Source organism: Ahaetulla prasina, chromosome 7, assembly GCF_028640845.1.
Source record: "Ahaetulla prasina isolate Xishuangbanna chromosome 7, ASM2864084v1, whole genome shotgun sequence".
Taxonomy (NCBI): Eukaryota; Metazoa; Chordata; class Lepidosauria; order Squamata; family Colubridae; genus Ahaetulla; species Ahaetulla prasina.
The window spans coordinates 25,840,368-25,865,119 of record NC_080545.1 but is presented as its reverse complement, the minus strand read 5'-3'; the positions used below and the strand labels follow the sequence as shown (position 1 = coordinate 25,865,119).

The window sequence follows — 24,752 nt, the reverse complement described above, 5'->3', positions numbered from 1 at the left end:
CCTCTTTCCATTTTTTGTACTTGTCCTTTTTGTCTTTCAATTTGTCAGAGAGATCTTTGTGCAGCCATGCTGGTTTCTTCTTGGATTTCTTGTTTTTCTTTCTCAGCAGTATTGCGCTGGTCCGGGCATTTATGATCGTATTTTTCAGAGTTTCCCAAGATTCTTGAGTTGTTTTTCCCTTAGGATTTTCATCCAAGGAATCTCTTCCAAGTTCTCTCTGAGTTTATTAAAATCTGCTCTTTTAAAATCTAAGACTCTGGTATCATTTTGTTCTACTGCTTGTGTTTGTGTTATGTTGAATTCTAGTATGACATGGTCACTCTCACCCAAGATTCAAGCAGTTTCAACTCCCTCTATCACTTCTTCTTTGTTTGTAAGTACTAAAGTCCAGTATGGCTGTCCCTCTAGTTCCCTCCTCTACCTTTCAGACAACAAAGTTGTCAGCTAGGTTGGTTAGCAACCTATTTGATTTTTCACTTGGTGCAGAATTAGTTTTCCAATTGATATCAGGGTAATTGAAGTCCCCCATTACTATTGTAGTGTGTTTCCTACATATGTTTATTAGTTGGTTAGCAAAAAGGATATCTTTTCTTCTTCTTGATTGGGTGGCCTATAGTATACACCTATTACCATGTTATTCTTTTTGTCTTTTATGTTGACACATATGCATTCTAGAAGGTTTTCATCTTTGGTTTCATGCAATTCTATAGCAATATAGTGGTCCTTTACATACAGTGCAACTCCACCTCCTCTTTATGGGGTCTGGTTTTTTTGAAGAAACAGAACAGAATTTTAAACTTGGCATTATTTCTCTGAGCTCAGAAGCAATGGCTATCCAGAGCTATTTAAAATGGAAGTCAAAATTCATCGTATTGCAGACTCAGCAGAAAATAACCCCACAGATTAGATGAATCTGTCAACTCTAGGCTCATGCATATAACATGTTTAGCATTACACATGGACCAAATCATAAATCGGTCAATTTTTCTTCCAGAAAGGATAGCCTGTATTCCAGAAAGTAGAAAGTGATGGAGTTGTTAGCAAGTCCTTAAGAGTAAGATTGAAGAAGGTACATAAAATTCAGGGTTTTCTATTATTATTTTTAAGGCAGACAAATAATGTTTGCTCCATGGTTGGAGTAGCAGCTTTAGCAGTAGATAGTCAATCAACCCTACAATTGCTTTATTATTTCCACAAGGTGGTGGCTATTCTATCTACATTGGCTGCTTATCCTTGGCACACAAAGTGGTTGACAGTTTAATCATTTTATTAAAACTCTCTTGATGCAAAAAAAAAAAAGTCTGTCTGAAGGAAGATTTAATGTTTGCTTGCATTCAGAGAAATACAGTCTGCAGAAAGAAATGAATGCTAAAGATCTCACCGACGTCTTAGAGATCAGTTATGTTTTATACTCCCCTCTTTCTGATCAGCCTTTGATGGCAGAAAAGCAGAAACAAATGCTCCAGGACAGCTGAAACTGAGGAGCTCTGATTTTTCAAACAAAAAACAAGCTGAACATTGCTGAAAAGTCAATGTATATTTTATTTCATTTTGTATCATTAATTCTTATCAATACTTCCAATCTTGCCAGAATCAAGTTACACTAGATGTTTTGTTCCTTTTTCTCTTTTAAAGCCATGTATTTATTAAAGCATATATTTTATTACATGGGATTAGAGATGACTCACACAAAGCTGACCATGTTTGTGTTTGTCCAGCTGCAAGACTGCTGACACATCCGAGTTACCCTTTTCAAGATGATTAGCATATCCTGACCAAATACTTGTGAATCAGGACTTATGCTACTGGATTTTGCGGAAGATGGAACATCCAACACTGGATTCCTGCATCAATAAGCAGAGAGCCAAGTGCCATATTGTTTTTATCAGTAGTAATGTGAAATAATTTGTTAGAGTTGGGATTAGAGTTCATCTTCTGGACCCACTGTGTTCAGAATCTAATATTGGTTTGCCTCTACAGAAACACCTATTACATGTTCTTTCCACTTTAAAACAACTGGATTCAGCAAGATCAAGGACAGACTAGAAAGATTACAGGCTTTTGAAGGAAATCCAAATAATACTTACTTACTTATTTACTTACTTACTTACTTACTTACTTACTTACTTACTTACTTACTTCATACAGTAATAACCTGGGTAGTCCAGACTTTGACTGCATGCAATTATACATTAGTCTACAAATACAGCAACATGTAAGGCAGAAATGCACAATTTTAATGGTATTATTTAATGGGATGCGATGGCTCAGTGGCTAAAATGCTGAACTTGTCAATCAAAAGGTCAGCAGTTCAATGGTTCGAATCCCTAGTGCCACGTAACGGGGTGAGATCCCATTACTTGTCCCAGCTTCTGCCAATCTAGCAGTTTGAAAGCATGTAACAAATGCAAGTAGAAAAATAGGGACCACCTTTGGTGGGAAGATAACAGCATCCCGTGTGCCTTTGGCACTTAGTCATGCCGGCCACATGACCACGGATACATCTTCAGACAGCGCTGGCTCTTCAGTTTTGAAATGGAGATGAGCACCGCTCCCTAGAGCTGGGAACGACTAGCACATATGTGCGAGGGAAACCTTTACCTTTACCTTTTAATGGCCACAGCAGGTATTATGTACCATAATGAGAACTGTGCTTTAAAATTAGGTGGGGTCAATCTTAATACCCACTATCAGAGAAGGTTTTAGCAAGTTTCAAGGGAAATGCATTACAAAACTTAAGACAGCATTTTTGTGTCTTAATCCTACTAATACCCTCTCCAAAGTGTCAAAAGATGGAGGACTGAAAAAAATTATCCTTACTTTAGATTCTAGCTCATTGGAGAAAGCAACAAATATGTAAAGGAACTATCAGTCAAGTATCTTACATTAAATAAAGTCACTATGCCAATCTGGCTATTTCATTTTACTTTTCAAACTGTATTTTTTAGCAGGCAGGCCCTCTGTCATTAATTTCTAATAATTATTTATGCATATTCAAATCGATGTAATATGTAGTCTTTTCCAAACAATCTGGAAAAGTTCAGAGATTATGGACTATGTACAATTATATTCACCAGACAAAACTGAAAGTTTCCAAACATTTATTTTTCTGCTATTGCCTATCTTAATTGTATTTCCTGATAGATATAGCAGACACCTGCAAATAATTATATGTATTATAAATTTGATCTTAATCCCCGTGCATAAATTTTATTTCCCTGAAACTGTAGCTGTTATTACGTTTAAAACAAGATCAGTAGTCCAAATACATTACTGAATCAAATCAGCAGCCAATTGTATTTATACTGTATTATTTCACTTGCTACAGATCTAGGGGACCAACCCCTAAATCTCAAAATGGTCTGGGATGTGATATGGTTGTAAGATGTTGCCATCACTTTGTTTTGTATTTCAATGAAGTGCTCTAAAATGGTAGAGAGACTGAAAATGTCTGTGTTTCCATGATGAAACGGAATTAGTCCCCAAATTCTTTCATACACAAGGATAATTTATTCTGTTTTGAATGCATCTTGTTTTAAGTTTGACTGTGCAATGCCCCAGAATGGAAGGTAATAGCATAAGAGTCTGGATTTACTTCCAAAAATGATGAATAACTCTCATCTCATGACAAGCTGTGATGTACTACTCCCATTAAGATTGCTCTGAGTGAGAAGATATTCCTGGCTTAAACTGCATGCTCTGGAAACACAACTGAAGAAACTTCAGTGGCATATCAATTATATGGGTTTACTGTGCTTTGGAGAAAAAGATCACTAGGCTGTCATGAAGGTGTTATAGAGCATTATACGGATGAAGCCAGTGGCAGAATAACATTTTCTTTACAATGCAAAAGAGGTATTAAAAACCAATAGTTGCAATTGATTACCAAAACAAATGCAAAATATAAATTTTCACTTAGAAGTAGAATTAGATGGTTATTAATCTGCTGCATTTTCCCCAGAAACAGTACTCAAGTACGTCCATAACAAAGTTAAGATTTTATTTTTAATTGGCTAAAAAGAACAATTTCCAGGAATTGACCAATTGTGAAAAGTAATAAAAAGCATAGATAGCTATCACTGCATATGTTTAGCCTATGGTTGAGCAACATTTTTCTCAAGATCACTGCAAGGGATTAGAAAATAATAGAACAGTAAACATCATACCTGCTAGAATGGAAAAAAGATGTGGGAAAAAGAGCAATTTTCAAAACTGCCAATTTGGGGGTGATCCAGATGTTCAGTTGATCATATGTCATTCTTTAATAGCAATAGTAATTGCACTTAGACTTATATACCGCTTCATAGTGCAGCCCTCTCTAAGTGGTTTACAGCCCTACCTAAGTGGTTTACAGAGTCAGCATATTGCCCCCAACAATCTGGGTCCTCATTTTACCCACCTCAGAAGGATGGAAGGCTAAGTCAACCTTGAGCAGTTGAGATTCGATTTGCCCAAACTGCTAGCAGCCGGTGAACAGTAGAAATAGCCTGCAGTACTGGACTCTAAACACTGCGCCACCATAGCTCATTAATACCATTAAATAAATTCCTTAATTTTGTAAAGTTGTAATTAGACTTGGAAAATGTACCAGTGATGATAAATGCTTTTAAAACAAACCTTGAAGCAGTCCAGATCTTCTCAGATGTAAATAGAAATCACCTCTATTGTTGTGGAGGATTTGTACAGTCATGCGAAAGTAACTATAAATCCCGTCTGTAACCTTTTGTTAGCTCATTAATTTTCTTCTAGTAGGAAATAATAGATGGTACAATGCCATGGAGGAACTATTACATATCCTCTCAGCAGTGAAATCAGAACCTGACCCTAAGAAATTTGGTTGTTCAAAACAAAAGGTGAAACACTAACTCTCCTAGTGTACTTCATGTTCAAAACAGAATCTCATGATAATGTTATCTGTATATAAACATGGAGCAAGACCCATATACAGGCAATCCTCAAGTTACAGCAGTTCATTTAGTGACCATTCAAAGTTACAATGGCACTGAAAAAAGTTATTTCTAACCATTTTTCACACTTACGACCGTTGTCGCATCCCCATGGTCACATGATCAAAATTCAGGTGTTTGGCAACTCATTCATATTTATGATGGTTGCAGTGTGCCAGGAACATGGGATCACCTTTTGTGACCTTCTGACAAGTAAAGTCAATGGGGAGGCTAAATTCACTTAACAACCATGTTACTAATTTATAACTTCAATGATTTGCTTAACAACTGTGGCAGGAAAGATTGTAAAATGGGGCAAAAATGTCTTACTTAGCATAAATTTTTGGCTCAAATGTGGTCACCAGTCAAGGACACTATTGTGTTACTAATAATGTTACTTAATTGGGTAATGAAATATCTGCAAGCAAACAACCACACACAGCACCAAGGACTCCACAACTCATCAAACATAATAGTATCTTCCCCCATGTCTGATAATATAAAGAGATAATGTATCCACTTAAATGTTTATATGTCTGAATACAACACTAATTGCTGTCCATAATAGTTATTTCAGGTATTTGGGTTTTGTATATTTAATGTAAAACAAGAGTTCAGTTAGTTAACTTTAATTACTTTTAATATTGTTAGTAATCTATTGTGATCAGGTTAGTAATTCTCATTCATATATCAGTAATAAACAATTCAATATTTTGACAATATTTATAGCGACCAAATGAAAATATTTTCTTTATATATTAACTTTAGGAACTTTAAATAATTATTGGTCCCTATCCCAATGATTATAATCTGAATTTGTCTGCACAACCATTGGAGGGATAGATAAATGAGAGAGAGATAAGAGAGAGAGAAAGAGAGATAGGTAGGTAGATGACAGATAGATAGATGACAGATAGATAGATAGAGATAGATAGATAGATAGATAGATAGATAGATAGAGATAGATAGATAGATAGATAGATAGATAGATAGATAGATAGATAGATAGATAGATAGGACAGATATGCCTATTATTAAAAGATTCTAGGCAGTCAATAGACAAATAACAATAAACCAATGCAGTAAAACATATATAGAAATTTGATATTCTTCCATTAATCATATCTAATTCTTGGAGATTGCATAAAGCACAGGTGTCAAACTTGATCATATCACGTGACCTATCACAATGTTTTTTGCCTTTGCAGAGCCAGGGTGGGCATGTACTGCATGTGATGCATCCAGCCCATGGGCTGCCAGTTTGACACCCCTGGCATAAAGGGAGCCCCTGCAGTTTTCTTTTTCAGAAGTGGTTTGTCATTGCCTCCTTCCTAGGGCTTAGAGAAAGTGGCTAGCCCAGGGGCACTCAGCTAGCTTTATGCCTAAAGCACAACTAGAATTCATAGTCTCCTGGTTTCTAGCCTAATTATGTCTTAACCACTACAGAAAACTGGCTTTCTATATAGGAATATAACAATCTCAAAATCACAGTAATATAAAAATGGGCCCAGACTGAATCTTGGAGTAGATGCAGTAAAATCAATTAAGGGGTTCGTGAATTAATGGTCCTTCCCTAAATTCAGTTATGTTTGCATCTAACTCACGATATTTTGAATGAAATCAAATATGAAAAAATAAAATAAAAATAAACAATACATTATTGCTATTATTTTATTTGTTATGTAAAGCCTAACATTTCTTTCATGGAAATTACAGGGAAAGGGAAATCAAAGAAAGATGAGATACTTTTACTACAGCAAATGTGCCTATTGAACAAATGTTTGGAGGTTTGCCTGCTTGTTTGTTTGGCTTCGGAAAAAGCATCAGAAACATACAAACAGTTTCCATTTGGAAGCCAAATTGAAAACGACCTTGTGCTTTTTAAAGGAAGGCTAGCAGCTGAGACCACTAGAGTACAGTTTAATAGTGCTGCTCTGCCTATAGTTTGCAGGCATTCTGCAAAAAGAATAATATTATACAGATTATCCTGCCTTTTCCTTTGAAAAATGTATAAAACACAATCCAACAGCAGGACAACAATGAATTTTCAGGAGGGAGCAGTTGCTTTGAAAAACTTTTATTTCACCTTCCCCTTTTCCTTTTCATCCTAGGACCCATTAAACATTAAACTTTGACTTAGAAACTTCTATTGATCACGCCAATGGAACACTAATTATATTTTTTCAGCATGGAAAATGCTACAATATTTCATAGAGCTTGGCTTAGAAGTAAGAGAGGATACTCAATAGTATGTATCATTTTTTGCTTAATTGCTGAGGTCAAACATAATTCTTTGTAGAGAACAGTAACAATAACCAAGTTACTTAGACTTACTGTGAATAAGCAACACATGAATACGTATCATTTGTTCATGTCTGTAATCCTCTCATGAGTCAGCAAGTAATACTAACTACATCAGGAGTGTCAAACTCAGGTTGTCAGGGTGACGTCACATAACGTATCAGGACTTTTTCCTCCCTTCACTAAACCAGGCATAGATGTGGCCAGTGCATGATGGATTCGGCCCATGGGCCAAGAGTTTGACAACCCTGAACTACATAGAACAAACTAGAAAAAGTCTGCTTAGTAGAATTCCCGAATCCTTGAGTCATTACTATTAAACAAGCTGAGATTTTTAAGCCACCAGTAAACCAATTCTACCACCAACCATATATCATTCCTTCCTAAATAGTTTGAAGTGCTCATGCAAAGCTGGACTAAAACCAACATTTTATCCATAGTAACATAGAATAAATCAAGCATGTTAAATGTATAACAATGAAGTATCATAATGGAAATATTCAAAAAAAGATGATGCTTCTATCAACAATTACAGATCCACTGCAAACCTTCTGTATCTATAGAGACATCATTAAGTGTTATGTATTCATGTTTGTACCTTTAAATATTTGAGCGGGAAATCAGCACGTTGCTGATTGGACAAAGCCTCCAGTAGAACTGTATAAAAGGAGAGGTTTTTCCCCCAGCCAGTTGCTGGGTTCACCCTATATTAAAGAGCTGTTGTCACTACCCTGGTCTCCAGCCTCGTTACTTCCCGAACTTAACATTGGCGACGAAGGTGGGATACCGAGGCTAAGGAGAACCAGAACCGAGCTGAAGCACGATAGACCCGAACCCAGCAAACTCAGGGCAGAAAAACGGAGATGGCCAGTTACACTCCGCCCGCACCGTTTGACCCGGCTAAGGAGAAATGGGGAACGTATATGACCCGTTTCGAAAGCTTTCTAGAAACCAACGAACTGCAAGGAGTTCCAGATAACCGAAAAAGGGCTTATTTCTTAAGCCACTGCGGTCCGGAGGTCATTGATATCGCGGAAGCCCTGGCAGAGCCAACGCCGTTGCAGTCGGTGTCATGGCCAACTCTACAGACTTTACTAAAAACCACGCACCAACGCCGTCCAAATACGTGCGGCGGTTTGAATTCGGAGGCGAAGGCAGATGGAGGCGAAACCATCGGTGACTACATGGCCGCCCTAAGAAAGCGTCCAAGGACTGCGGATACCGTGACCTGGGCGAGGTGCTCCTCGAGCAACTCATCCGAGGCGTCAAAGACATCCGTTTGCGGCGACGGCTGCTGGCAAAGAGCAACCTAACGCTGGCCACCGCTCTGGACGAAGCCAGAGCACATGAAATGTCCACCCAAGCGGCGGAGACACTGCAGAAGCCTGTCCCACCAAAGGCGAGCGCGAAGGCAACACCGGTGCACCAGGAGGAGGTTCAGACCGAATCCGACGGTGAAGATGAGGAAGGGGTCTGCCGAACCGAGAAACGCGACAAAGGGGACAGAGATGAATGCGGGAGCTGCGGTGGTCAACACCAGCGGCAACGCTGCAAGTTTAAGGACGCGACCTGCCGGCGGTGTGGGAAGAAAGGGCACCTAGCTCAAGTTTGTCGAGCGGCCCAACCTTCCCGCCGAAAATTCAAATCGGCCAATCAGAGCGCGGAATCGGCAAGGCGACCCGCGATTGGCTCAAACAAAAAAGGCGCGGATTCCAACCAAACAACTGTGGTCATAGGCCGCGCCTCGACCCGAGTGGAGAAGAAGATCTTCACCAAGCCAAAAATAGAGGGAGTACGGTGCCGGCTTGAAGTAGACACGGGATCAGCGATCACCATCATGTCCTGGGACACTTTGGCGAAGTCGCTGCCGTCCGTCGCGAAGCGCCACCTGCAAGCACAACGGCTACGAGTCCACGACTACCAGGGGAATCGCATCCCTGTTCGAGGGACCACCTCCGTCCGAGTCGAGTACGGTCCATACAAGAAGACCCTGCCCATCACGATCGTCGAAGGAACTCTGCCCAGTCTGTTGGGACTAGACTGGTTTCGTGCCCTGGGCATGGGAGTGACTGGCATCTACAGAAGTGACTGTAACCTGAAAGACATTCTCTTTAACGAGTTCAAGATGTCTTCAAGGACTGCCTGGGCAAGTACAAGGGACCCCTATTTCCTTCAACTTAGACCCCAGGTAGCCCCATTAGGCTTAAGGCGAGGAGAGTCCTTTGCCCTAAAACCAAAAATCGATAAGGAGCTGGACAAGCTCATAAATCAGGGATTTTGGTGCCAGTCGATCACGCAAAGTGGGAGACGCCAATCGTCACCCCAATAAAACCGGACGGGTCAATTAGAATTTGCGCTGACTACAAGGCGACGCTTAACAAAGCCTTACAGAAAAGCGCTTACCGGTTCCGTGGTGCAACACTTATTGCACTCTTTGGGGCAAGGGCAAGTCTTTGCAAAGTTAGACTTGGCCCAAGCCTACCAACAACTGCCCGTGAGCGCCCGCACAGCCGAAGCCCAAACGATTGTAACGCACAGGGGGGCCTTCAAGTGCACCCGATTGCAATTTGGGGTTAGTGTGGCACCAGGGCTGTTCCAAAACCTAATGGAACGACTACTGCAGGGGCTCCCAGGGGTAGTTCCCTACTTCGATGATGTCCTAATTTCAGGGAAAACATGGAGGAATTGGGGAGCGTTAAGAAAGGTTTTGGGCATTTTCGGGACAGTCGGATTAAAAGTCAAGGCAAACAAATGCCAGATAGGGGTCGAATCCGTCGATTTCTTGGGCTACCGGATAGACAAGAAAGGAATTCACCCCACTGAGAGCAAGGTTAAGGCAATTAGGAAGGCTCCAGCGCCCAAAAACAAAGCAGAGCTGCAGGCATTCCTGGGATTGGTGAATTTTTACGCGGTCTTTTTAAAGAACAAAGCAACCGTTGCTGAACCGCTGCATAGGCTTTTAGGAAAAAATACTGTTTGGTCTTGGGAAAGTCGGAAAATAGGGCTTTTGAAGCAGTAAAGAACCTGCTCTCAAGTGATAGCCTGCTCATCCAATATCACAACTCATTACCCCTAGTGCTGGTTTGCGATGCCTCCCTTATGGGGTGGGGCTGTACTCAGCCATAGACTTCCAAACGGCACAGAAGCCCTATAGCTTTTACTCTAGAACGATGTCCTCCCAGAGAGAAACTACAGCCAATTAGATAAAGAAGCACTAGCCATTGTGTCAGGGTTAAAAAATTCCACGAATATGTCTTTGGGCGGAATTTTGAAATCGTGACTGACCACAGACCGCTACTAGGGATACTGGCTGGCGACCGCCCAACGCCTGTGGCACTTTCGCCACGCTTGACCCGATGGACTATATTCTTAGCCGCTTATTCGTACAAGCTGCAGCATCGACCAGGAAAAGAAGTGGGGCATGCAGACGCGTTAAGCCGATGCCCACTACCAGGGGCAACCGAAGACCCCACTCCGGGGACGCCCATTCTACTTATTGACTCTTTGGACTCTGGCCCAGTCACATCTAAGGAAGTGGCTCGGGCATCATACCGGGACATTGTGTTAAGGACTGTACTCGGTTGGGTACAGAGAGGGTGGCCGCTGCGCGGGCGAGCAGTTCAAGAATTTGTTAAAAGCGAGATGAGCTCTCGGCTCAAGGGGTCCCTGTTATGGGGTGATCGTGTAATAATTCCTGATAAATTAAGGGGAAAGGTATTGGACCTCCTCCACGAGGGTCACCCAGGGATCGTAAGGATGAAGGGGTTAGCTAGAAGCTATGTGTGGTGGCCACTCATGGACGCAGAGATTGCTGAGAGGGTAGGGAAATGCCAGGCTTGCCAAGAGTCCAGACCTCTACCCCAACGGCCCCAGTCAGGGAATGGGAAAAGCCTCAAGGGCCCTGGTCAAGAATCCACATTGATTTTGCTGGCCCCTTCCACGGCCAAACGTTCCTAGTGGTTGGTGATGCATTCTCTAATTCGTTGGAGATCATACTCATGAAATCCACTACGGCCGAAGCAGTAATCGCAGCCCTCGCCACCTATTTGCAACTCACGGGTTGCGGACACTCTGGTGTCCGACAATGGGCCTCAATTCACGGCAGCCCAGTTTGAAGAATACCTGGCAGAGGAGGGCATCCGACATGCCCTCTCTGTGCCTTTCCACCCTGCGTCGAATGGCCTTGCAGAGCGTTCCGTCCGGAGCGCTAAGGAGGCATTGTCCAGGCTCAAGCCAGGTGACTGGCAAACAAAGATAGACTTTTTCCTAGCCGTCCAGCACAGAACCCCAAGCACGGCCACCGGGAAAAGCCCAGCCGAATTACTAATGGGACGGAAACTCCGATGCCCACTTGACCGTTTGAATCCCCATTACACACCAGAGGGTTACAAGGGGGAACTAGAAAAGACAAGGGAAATGAGCATAGGCGACCGGGTGTGGGCCCGAAACTATGGGGACGGCCCTAGTTGGTTCGCAGGACAAATAATAAAGATAACCGGCCCAAAATCGTACGTGTTAGAGCTACCAGACAACCGAGTGTGGAGGCGCCACATAATCAGATAAGGAAACGAATAACTGATCAAACCGAACCAAATGAAACAGATCATGACCAATACCAATTTGAATTCACAGCTGACAATGACCCGGGGGAGGCGCAAGACTTAGCTGAGGTCCCAGAGTTCCAGCGACGCCATCAGGTTCCCGAGGGAAACAGCAGGGACAGTTTCAAAAGTAATCCAAGGCCGGATGGCCAAGAAAAAGAGTCGGCCAATAATCCGGAGCCCGTTGGCTCAGAGAAAGAGCTGGGAGGAGAAAACAGCCCCTCCGACCAGCTCAAAACACCACCCAGAACTGAACCGCGCAGGTCAGAAAGAACTAGGAGACGCCCAGGTTATTTGCGTGACTACGTCGAAAAATAACATGTAAATAAATATGTAAATAGAGGCAAAGTGTTTTCTGGGAGGGGAGGAGTGTTATGTATTCATGTTTGTACCTTTAAATATTTGAGCGGGAAATCAGCACGTTGCTGATTGGACAAAGCCTCCAGTAGAACTGTATAAAAGGAGAGGTTTTTCCCCCAGCCAGTTGCTGGGTTCACCCTATATTAAAGAGCTGTTGTCACTACCCTGGTCTCCAGCCTCGTTACTTCCCGAACTTAACATTAAGCTATTTTAAAGACAATTAAAACTAAAGAGAGCATGATCTCTGTCTGTTTCTTCTTTAATTAGTATGTTATCTATTACAGTTATAGAAGGATTATGTATTTTTTTTAGAGGAGCAATTTTCCATTTATTAATTTGACTTGACATAAATTTATGTTTAATCTCTAACTTTTGCAGGCAAAACTTAACATTAGCTTAAAAAGAAGACAAGGTGCTCCTTCACTTTGTTCTTTTTGAGAAAGAGAGAAAGGGAGAGAGGGGGGAGGGCGAGAGGAAGGGGAAGGGGGAGAGGGAGAGTGTGGATGGATGGATGGATGGATGGATGGAGGAGGAGGAGTGTTATGTATTCATGTTTGTACCTTTAAATATTTGAGCGGAAATCAGCACGTTGCTGATTGGACAAAACCTCAGTAGAACTGTATAAAAGGAGAGGTTTTTCCCCCAGCCAGTTGCTGGGTTCACCCTATATTAAAGAGCTGTTGTCACTACCCTGGTCTCCAGCCTCGTTACTTCCCGAACTTAACATTAAGCTATTTTAAAGACAATTTAAACTAAAGAGAGCATGATCTCTGTCTGTTTCTTCTTTAATTAGTATGTTATCTATTACAGTTATAGAAGGATTATGTATTTTTTTTAGAGGAGCAATTTTCCATTTATTAATTTGACTTGACATAAATTTATGTTTAATCTCTAACTTTTGCAGGCAAAACTTAACATTAGCTTAAAAAGAAGACAAGGTGCTCCTTCACTTTGTTCTTTTTGAGAAAGAGAGAAAGGGAGAGAGGGGGGAGGGCGAGAGGAAGGGGAAGGGGGAGAGGGAGAGTGTGGATGGATGGATGGATGGATGGATGGAGGGAGGGAGGGAGAGAGAGAAAGAGAGAGAGAGAGATGTTTCCTTAAAGAATTTCAAAGTACTTTGTGGAAAAATCTAGCACAGATAAAAATAGTATGAACTTACCATTGAAATTCACTGCCCGGATGTAACTAAGCAACTCTTTGCCATCAATTGTACTCATGCGAGGACAGAGTCCAATGTACCCAGGGCAAAGTTCTTTATGCATGTTGTGTAATGCATATGCCATTGAATATACCGCATCAATGACAAACTGAACCTTTCCTTCTTGTTCATAAGAAGAATCCCTTGCAATTCGTTCCAATCCTGTGAAAAAGAAGAGAGATGAGGAATCATTTTACTAGCCTAGACACTGAGGCAAATCTATGTACTGAATATTCCGTGTTGTACAAGAAGGTCGTGAACTCAAAATTAATTACACATCCCTGGCAGATTGAATGCTTCAACACAGTTGATATTCACAATATATTTCAGCTGGGGAAATAAGAAGATAATGCTGAGGAAAGTGGCATCTTATTTTGGAAACAGAAGAAAAGGAATCCTATGAGGCTACTGGGATTAAATATTTCTGGATGGACTCATCATTCAGTGTTGTGTAAAACAGTATTTTTTAAAAGTTGGCAACTTTAAGATGTTGGACTTGACACATCTTAAAGTTGCCAAGTTTGAAAAACAATGGTGTAAGACAATATACAAATCTAAGCTGGAAAGACTTTCTCAACAGAAAATTTATAGAAAGTTCAAAAAATAGAACGGTATGGTAATTGAAAATTATTAAGTTTTCATTCAAACATTAATTTGGGAAGAGAACATTAAATGAATTAAATCTTAGTTACATTAAATATAACTAAATAAACATCTTCACCACCCTTACGTATGCACATGATTATATTCAGGCCATTGGATGAAAAAAATGCTTTAATTTTTAATCACAAAGAAGTACCTGTTAGAAGATTATTTGTCTCTAGTCTTCCAACCTTTGTCTTATAAATTAGGTGTAGAAAAAGGAACTATTTTAAGAACCTATTCAGGATGCTGTTTCCAAACTCTTTGTTTTCAGCTAAGTAATTCTTTCAGAATAGCTGACTGACTAAACAGTTTTTGCAGCATTTGTACAATCCAAGTTTCATTTAAATGGAGAAACCACCTTTATATTCTCCTCATTTATTCCCATGGTTGACAAAGCACTTTAGAAGGAAGGTGTGTTTCCATTATTTGTATAAAATAAAAATGGGGTATGGTTCCTACTTCTAAGCCAGTGTTGGCTGGGTGGAAAATTCACAGAGTTGAAGTCCATATATCTAAGAACTGCAAACTTTCACGAACACTGTTTTAAACAAAAACTATTATAGATTTAAATTAAGGCCTACGTATAGCTCTTTTAAAGATGATCTTGATTGCTCACATAGTAAGATTTTTGAATAATTTGGCCACCTAGTACTATTCCATTTATAGTATTAGTTGCTGATATTCTCACACAAAAATTAAATTGGTCATACATAACAGATACAGATTAACATTAAGTATAATTATCAGAGGCCAGAAAAAGGCAATTTAGGAAGACAAATATTTGATACACTTAAGGAGAAGCTGTAAGTGTTTATCTCTGAATCATCCTAGCTAATCACATTCTTAATTAACTCTGAAGAGTAACTTCACTCTGAAGAGTGAAGAAGGCTTCAAGTTCTTCTTAGAGTTATCTGCTAAAAGGGCTAAGCATAAGTGAATTGGAAAAGACTTCCAGGACTGCTTGCTACTCTAAAAAGTCATGTGTCTTATGCTCACCAACCTTACTATTTACAGTATATTATTCAGTATACGATCAGGGCTTTAAAAGCAGATCTGAGAATAAAGGCATAAGCCAAGAAATGAATAGCAGACCTGTAAAAGTGCAAGTATATTTTTTCATTGCACTTGGCAGTTGCAACTCATTTATTTTTCAGATTGATGTTTGCCAGGTAAATAACTGTCTCTAGACAGCCATCCTATTCACATAAGTACTTTCTGGGTCCAGATTGAAGCTTCAATGATGTCAAAATGACAGCACAACTGGATAATCAAAGTCTGCCTCTTTTAAACAGATGACATACACATCTCATGCATGTAAAAGGGGCAGGGTTTTGATAACCCCATTGCATTCAAATTAGCTAACTTCTCAAATTAGAGAGGTAGAAAATGAATCAGTGACATTATGGGCAATTAAATTTCCAAAGTCCCTTCCCAGTTTTCTATATACACTAAAATCTTGATATGACTAGACACCATAATTATTTCATCCCTTTTTGTACCTTAGGCCTCCATTTTCAATGTCATCTTTAAATATTTTTACTTAATAGATACAAAATCATTCAGAAGAAAATCGTATTTGTTCTTTATCACTACAAAAAACATGGGGAATGTAATGTTCCATTCCAATAATTCCTCAGTAAATACTCCTCTTTTAGTCATAAACATGCCTCTTGTAAATCTTAAAGCTTCAACACTTTTGTAACAGAAAATCAATCAGAGCTATTTCCCAATGTCTTCAGTAAATCCTTCAAAGCAAAACAAAAATGAAGTTATCTGCATGGAAGTAGAAATGTAAGAGGGACAAGGGTTGTCAGAATGAGAACAGAATCAGATGTAGCTTTAGGTTATTTTGAATTAACCTTGACCCTGGATAGAACATATAATATTATAATATAAAATGATCCTGGATTTAATATATAATATTAAATCAAGCATAGCTTCTAGGAGTTTTACTAATCCCTTTTTGAAGTTTTGCTGATCCTATATCAAGTAACATACTGCAATTTCTGTGTTGTATGCATGTATACACTGGTAAGCAGAGAATATGGGTAATAAATTATGCTAATGAGTTTAGGACGTCTCTATAAGCAGGATAGTGCTATAAAAACTGAACAATACAGGAGCGAATTTTAGTATGGCAAAAAAAATAGGCAAAAGAAAGTAGGACAGATCATTCTGGAAGTTTTAAAGGAGAGCAAATCAGGCAGAAAAATATATTGTTGGAAGGGGTCTTCCCCGCCGCCTTGAAGGAGGCGATGGTGAGACCCCTCCTCAAGAAGCCTTCCCTGGACCCAGCTATTTTGGGTAATTATCGTCCAGTCTCCAACCTTCGCTTTGTGGCGAAGGTTGTAGAGAGTGTGGTGGCATGGCAGCTTCCCCGGTACCTGGATGAAGCTGTCTATCTAGACCCGTTCCAGTCCGGCTTCCAGTCTGGATATAGCACGGAGACAGCTTTGGTCGCGTTGGTGGATGACCTCTGGAGGGCCAGGGATAGGGGTTGCTCCTCTGCTCTGGTTCTGTTAGATCTCTCATCGGCTTTTGATACCATCGACCATGGTATCTTGCTGCACCGGTTGGAGAGTTTGGGAGTGGGAGGCACCGTTTATCGGTGGTTCTCCTCCTATCTCTCTGACCGGTCGCAGACGGTGTTGACAGGAGGGCAGAGATCGACCGCGAGGCGCCTTACTTGTGGGGTGCCTCAGGGGTCAATTCTCTAGCCTCTCCTGTTCAACATCTATATGAAGCCATTGGGCGAGGTCATCAGTGGCTTTGGGGTGAGTTACCAGCTTTACGCTGATGATACTCAGCTGTACTTTTCCACCCCGGGCCACCCCAACGAAGCTGTCGAAGTGCTGTCCTGGTGCCTGGAAGCCATACGGGTCTGGATGGGGAGAAACAGACTCAGACTCAATCCATCCAAGACGGAGTGGCTGTGGATGCCGGCATCCCGGTACAGTCAGCTGCAACCGCGGCTGACTGTTGGGGGCGAGTCATTGGCCCCAACAGAAAGGGTGCGCAACTTGGGCGTTCTCCTGGATGGACGGCTGTCATTTGAAGACCAGTTGGCGGCCGTCTCCAGGAGAGCCTTTTACCAGGTTCGCCTGGTTCGCCAGTTGCTCCCCTTTCTTGACCGGGATGCCTTATGCACGGTCACTCATGCTCTTGTCACTTCTCGTCTGGATTATTGCAATGCTCTCTACATGGGGCTACCCCTGAAGTGCACTCGGAGGCTTCAGTTAGTCCAGAATGCAGCTGCACGGGTGATTGAGGGAGCCACATGTTGCTCCTGGGTAACACTGCTCCTGCGCAGTCTGCACTGGCTACCTGTGGTCTTTTGGGTGCGCTTCAAGGTGTTGGTTACCACCTTTAAAGTGCTCCATGGCTTAGGGCCCGGGTACTTACGGGACCGCCTGCTGTTACCTTATGCCTCCCACCGACCCGTACGCTCACACAGAGAGGGTCTTCTCAGGGTGCCGTCCGCCAAGCAATGTCGGCTGGCAGTCCCCGGGGGAAGGGCCTTCTCTGTTGGAGCACCTACCCTCTGGAACGAACTTCCCCCTGGTTTGCATCAATTACCTGACCTTCGGACCTTTCGCCGTGAATTGAAAACGTATTTGTTTATCCAAGCGGGACTGGCTTGATTTTTAAATTTTTAAATTTCTGAATTTTAATAATTTTAACTGGGGTATTTTATTATGGGTCTAATTCGACGGTTTTAATTTTCGGCCATTTATAAAATATGTATTTTAATTGTTGTTTTAATTTGTACACTGTATTGTTTTAATTTGGCTGAGTCCTTCGGGAGAAGGGCGGTATAAAAATCTAAATAATACATAATAATAAATAAATAAATAAAATATTTCAAATGCATCCATATGGAAGAGGCAGCTGGGGAGCACCTTGCAAGATTACAGACTGACTGCTCCATTCTTAAATCCTTCCTCCTAGCGAATTGATACAGGGTGGAGTTAATACAAAAGAATTCCAGAAATCATACTCTGAATGCTTTCTAACAGACAGCAGGTGAAGCTAAACAGAATCATATCAGATATCTGTACAATTAGCACAGGCGCCTCACAAGGCTGTATGCTCGCTCCACTTCTTTTCTCTCTATATACCAATGACTGCATCTCAAGCAATCCATCTGTTAAACTACTGAAGTTCGCAGATGACACAACAGTGATCGGTCTTATTCAAGACAATGATGAATCTGCATATAGATGGGAGGTTGACAACTAGCCTTGTGGTGCGACCAGAACAATCTGGAACTGAACACACTCAAAACCATAGAAATGGTGGTAGACTTTAGGAGAAACCCTTCCATACTTCCACCTCTCACAATACTAGACCTCACAGTATCAACAATAGAGACCTTCAAATTTCTAGGTTCTACCATATTGAAAGATCTAAAATTAACAGCTAACATTAAAAATGTCATCAAAAAAGCACAACAAAGAATGTTCTTTCTGAAAGAAAGCTCAAACTGCCCAAGGAGCTGCTGATACAGTTCTACAGAGGAATTATTGAATCTGTAATCTGCACCTCTATAACTATCTAATTTGGTTCTGCAACCCAACAAGATAGACAAAGACTTCAGAGGATAATTAGAACTGCAGAAAAAACAATGGCTACCAACCTTCCTTCCATTGAGGACCTGTATACTGCACAAGTCAAAAAGAGGGCTGTGAAAATATTTACAGTTCCTTCGCATCCTAGACATAAACTGTTTCAACTCCTACCCTCAAAACAATGCTATACAGCACTGCACATCAGAACAACTAGACACAGGAACAGTTTTTTCCTGTATGCCATCACTCTGCTAAACAAATAATTCCCTCAACACTGTCAAACTAGTTACTAAGTCTGCATTACTATTAATCTTCTCATTGTTCCTATCACCCATCTCCTCCCACTTATGACTGTATGACTGTAACCTTGTTGTTGGTATCCTTACAATTTATATTGACTATTTCCTAATATGATTGCTTATTTGTTCCCTATGACTGTCATTAAGTGTTGTACCTTATGATTCTTGACAAATATATCTTTTCTTTTATGTACACTGAGAGCATATGCACCAAGACAAATTCCTTGTGTGTCCAATCACACTTGGCCAATAAAGAATTCTGTTCTATTCTGTTCTGTTCTGTTCTGTTCTATTCTCACATTGTTTATCTGAATCATCTGTACCACTTGATACATCTTCAGATCAAGTTCTCATGCCCCAAACTTGACTTTTGGCACAATTTAGGTTTTCTTTTTTACAATAAGAAACTGCTTTTACATTGTTTTATTTTTCTTGGGATGTGGTTTTAATGTCCAAATCTAGTCTACAGACCTGGAATTTTCTTATGATCTCCTATCTAAAACTAACTAGATTTGACCTCTTTAAAGCATTTTTTTTTCTTTTTAAAATCAGCAAGTCATGATGGTGTTGGCACTTGTTGGGACTCTTAAAAAATCTTAAAAGTTTTGTCTTCTTTGATTTAAACACGAATGGAAATTTTATGAGTGGTCAATATAGTTTCCAAGTAGTTTCATTGACAAAAATGTGGAAGTGATTGGCCTTTACCGTCATCCCATTTTATTGAGGTGATATTCCTTGGTGATTTCCATTTAAGTACTAACCAGGTCTGAGCCTGCTTAGATTGGAAAATACATTTTCTGGAAGCTAAATACTAAAACTAATACTTAAAGTAACTGAAATTAAATTTCTTGACAAGCATTGTTACAAACTGAACGTTGTAGAAATATACAAAAGCAGGTTATGAATCTTCAATGATGTCTAATTAAGGGAAAATTATATTAAGTCTACTTCTCTAGGATTACTTTTCAGTCAAATTCAGAACTCATTATTCAAAGGTCTACTTCTTGACTATACAATTAATGGATAGCTAACCTCTTTATTTACAACATAATATTTTATTTTTTTTAATCCCTTGCAGTGCCTATAAATTATATTGCAATATCAATTATAAAACAAACTTATTAATTAACACAATATGATCTTCTCTAATTACGGAATGATTGCAATAATGTGATTGGGCTTCCTACCTCCTAAGTAAAGCTGAAAGATTTAAGCTTTCTAAAGACACTGACTATCATTCTTCCTTCTAAATGTTTACAAGAAAAAAAGCTGCTGAGAATATTAACTATCTAGTTGTTTCGAGAACCTAAAATAGTATAATTTAACTGGATGACAGTGACACATCAACCTAATTGGTTGTAAAATTTAATTATAGTTGTACTCTTCAAAATAAATGTTATAAATAGATATAGCTATAAAATGATGCATATTGTAAAAGCCATAAATATAAGTCAACCAAGCTACAAAAATGTATTTTATGTCAGTCTATTTATTAAACATATTTATGTTTTAATCCATTAAATATATTTGTGCTGAACTCAGGAAACCAAATTCTAACTTTCCTAATTTAAAATAAGCCACTAGGTCCAGATACACTAGTTCTTAGTTCACTTTTAGTTACCAGTATATATCTTACATTTTCTATAGCCATTGTCAAGACACTTTGCTTGAGATAAAATTAATGCCTTGAAATATTATAAAGGAGTAAAAAAATAATTTCTCAGTGGATTAAAGGGAGTCCCTTACTGGAAACTGTTTGATACATTGAAATACATATCAGCCAACCCCAAAAGGGTTTTGATTGATTGGCTAGTCCAAAACCTTGGTAGGAAAAATATCTAAAGCTGAATCCTTGTCTTCTTCATTTCTTTGTTATTTTCTATTTTTCACTAGCCCTCTTTTCTATGGAGCATGAAAATCTTGTAAAAGATCACGATTGTTAAATGAAGCTACATAATCCAATGCAATCTCCTAAACATGAATACAGATATCCCAAATGTCTCCATATCCATTTCCATTTCTAAGATACAAAGGACACTCCATCAAAATAAAGAGACAGTTCTGTGACTTTAGTCTTTTCAGTTTTGTAGCATATAAATTTCCAGAGCTAACAATTCATAGCCATTTAATTCAATATTTAATCTAGGGCTTTATATGACTTTAATTAATACTGGCCGGATTGAACCTATTTGGATCATGGAACATCACTTCATATCACACTAGTTATCATTCCTGCAGGAAAAAAAATCACATTTATTTAAAGCTAAAGCTACAGAATATCTGACAGTAATTATACTTTGAAGTAAAAAAAAAAAGAATTTGATTTTACAGCCATCAAGTGTTTGGCAAAAAGTAAACTTTTGTGATGGTGAGAAATGTTGGCAATAATAATTTTACTTTCTCTCAGGGGTTTTATTATAAAGGATTATAACAGTATGAACAGTATAAAATGAGAGACCACCATTACTATTTTAAAGTTAGAGACATTAACAGTACAGACCTAAAGAGAAATTAAATGCAAGCATCCAAATCTTAGCCTAAAATTGAAATGTACCTGTTTGAAAATGGGATATAATAGGAAGACTAACGCATGTGTTTTGATAAGTGATGGATAAGAAGATAAAGGTGTATGAAAGAAAATGTATCCTTTTAGAGGGAGCCTTATTCACAGAATTTTAGTTGAAATCCCAAGGACATAATTCTGTTTATGGTCATCCTTCTTTTTTCACATCTTTTCTCAATTTTCTTTCTAAATGAAACCAATTAAGGTGAAAAATATGGAGCAGCTGAACAATTTGGTTTTAGTCACAGCACCAAGCAGGACTTTCCTTTTGAAAGTACAAGAATCTAATGAATTCATGAATCATCTGGTGTTCTTTTTAAAAGAAAGAAGTTCATGCAAAATCTTTGTTGTTGTTCTTGGTTTGTAATTTATTCAGACATACAGTAACTCCCATTCTCACTTATCATCAACCAATTCCATGTGATTATCTCAATAGGATGATAGTGCAGTCCCATACATATCTACTGAAGTCAAGAATAGACAAGAAACATGCTATTACAAAAAAAGAACCATATTACCACCAGCCAAATTAGACAAGAATTTTAACTGTATGTCAAAATGTGTCCTTTTCTGAATTTTATTATGCCTTTCTGACTCAAAAATCTAGTAAGCTAGTTTTGAAGAAATGATTTTTTTTTCTTTTTAGAAAAAGACCAAATATTAGTCCTAGGTAAATAATAGTTCATAATCTAATGAATTAATGCAAATGATGGACTACATTTAGGAAAAAAAATTGCACTTCTCAAAACTATGTGCGTTAATACACACACACAAATGTAAATACAGTACTATGCTTTAAATCAAAATCAATATAATTCTTCACACATTTTGGTTTAATTTGTCAATATTCTCTTATCAGCCATATTTCAAAATAACATGTCATATCTCTGATTCAGTGTTCTTCTGCAATAAATATGAAGGCAACAAGTAAATTATGATTTAATGCAGCAATGGAAGGAATTAATAGACACTTGCTTAAAAAAAGTAGGGAAATATATTAGAAAAAAAAGGAATAGGGAAGAAAAGAGTTAGGGTTAAGGTCAAGAAAGTTGAGACAACACAAGCTATTTCCATTCAAGTTTGTAAAACTTCTTCAACTTTACAAAGAGGCCTAGCTTTGAAAGACCTTGCTTCCCTGATGGAGAATTGAGCCATTTCCTAAAAAAAAATTCAGAAGCAAAACAAAAATAAAAAGGGCTCACACCACAGTAAATATAGTAAAGTAATTTGGGAAAAGAGGAATAATTTGCATGATGAAAGAGATTACAGGACCATTAAGGAGCCTAGAAAAAAAATTTCAGAGGATGAACATGGCTTAAAAGAAAATAATCTTTTCCCCAAGTTATGCAGCTGACCTTGCATAGTTGCTTAAAACAGTTGGAGGATAAATGCTACTTTCAGGTGTATTCCAATAACCTTTTAGAACCAAATCTAAAAAAATAATATAGAGGCACAATCAATCACATAGAATAGAATAGAATAGAATTTTTATTGGCCAAGTGTGATTGGACACACGAGCAATTTGTCTTGATGCATATGCTCTCAGTGTACATAAAAGAAAAGATACGTTCATCAAAAATTCTAAGGCACAACACTTAATGATAGTCATAAGCAATCAGGAAACAATCAATGGCATTACATTTAAGACCACCTTAGTTATCATGGTGCCCTCCAAATTTATCAATCAACTCCATAAACTGTAGGTGAAGTGATCTGGAGAGATTTGTCATCCTGTTATACAAAAAGATTCGGAATTTATAAATTAAGAATTTCTGAATTTCTTTTTGAAGTGTCTAAAATACGAATCTTCACCATGTGATGTTCACAGTCAGCTATACTGTCACATTTACAGGAAAGTGTCAGATTGGTACTGAGGAGAATGTTTTACCTTCTTCGATAAAGACACATAAGAAGCTGACAGACGTTACTGCTTGGGTAATGAGGAGTGACTCATATAAGGGCAATAAAATTTAAATCAGCCATGAGAAAAATTAACATGTTTTCATCTTCTCAATTATGATGGAACAATAGCAACATCTGTGATCTTCATATATGAATATACACAGGGATACACTGCTGTGTGATTATTTTTAAATAATGGATGTAAAAGCAGGATTAGCTACCTTGTCCTTATATGTACAAATCAGGATGATAGAATCCATGTAGTTAGCAAATTTAGGATGTCTCTTTATCACTCTCACACAATCGCATATTGGTATGACTATTTTTAGTTATGGATGGTCCAGTGCTGAAATCCTCTGAGGTGTGCTACGGTTTGCTGTGCATGTGCATGCACGGTGTGGGCCAAACGTGTGCATGCGGACTGCAGACCCTACCACGCAGCGCTGAAAAAGAAGGCTTAAGAAGCCTTTTTTAAGGTAAGTAGAACAGAGGGGGGAGGAGGAACTGCTGTGCAGCAGGATTTAGATTCACTAGAAAGTAAGATTTCCTGCTTACTAACGACTATAAATTGTGTGGCACAGCTAATCATCAGAAATACCGGTTCTTCTGAACTGGTAACATTTTTTACTACCAGTTCGCTCGAATCAGTAGCTTTTATTACTACCAGTTTGCCTGAACCAGTAGCATTTCACCCCTGGGCTAGTCACACAATCAACCAAATATTTAAATTGTATTTGGCATATTTGTCTACCTATCAATTCCTTCCCAAGGACCTGGAATAGGCAGATATTATTTTTTAAAAATAATTATTCAAATATAGAACTGCAGAACAAATGCATTGATAAAAATTTTAAAAATTAAAACATGTGCACCCCAATGGGCCCTGCAGTCTGTGTGAGGCCCCCTCAGGCTTCCCACATCCTATGCTCTGGTTACTGACATGCATGATCACTTAACAATCACAACTGAGAGACCTGAGATTGCAGCGATTGAGTGAAACCATCACATGATGTCTTGATTAACAACCGCCTTGTTCAATGAGCAAAGATCTTGAGCTCAATTGTGGTTGTAAGTCGGGCTACCTGTATTATTTGTATTTTTTATTCAATTTTTGAGTCATCATTTTTCATTTTTTTATACATTGTTTCCTTCTTGTAAACTGTAATTCTTAATTTCACCTGTAAATCAGTTTCAGTTTATTCAATGGGGTTTGATGCTCTGCAATACAGTTTCAGTTTATTCAATGGAGTTTGATGCTCTGCAATATACCAAATGATGCTAGTAAAGAGTTAAATGGTTCAAAAATTTCCTACCACCATGAGTCAAACACCATGAGTTAAAGTAGCAATCTGGTGTCCTCTAATGCAGG

The 24,752-nt window shown here is 39.1% G+C and overlaps 1 protein-coding gene across 1 annotated transcript in view; it reads right to left on the bottom strand.

The window, feature by feature from the left end:
* The window catches only part of GRM8 (glutamate metabotropic receptor 8), a 592,112-nt gene that overhangs the window by 219,950 nt on the left and 347,410 nt on the right, over positions 1-24,752 (bottom strand). Inside the window, exon 6 of the mRNA XM_058191139.1 lies at positions 13,368-13,568. Within this exon, the coding sequence (XP_058047122.1) occupies positions 13,368-13,568 (201 nt within the window). The remainder of the gene's footprint in view (positions 1-13,367; positions 13,569-24,752) is intronic.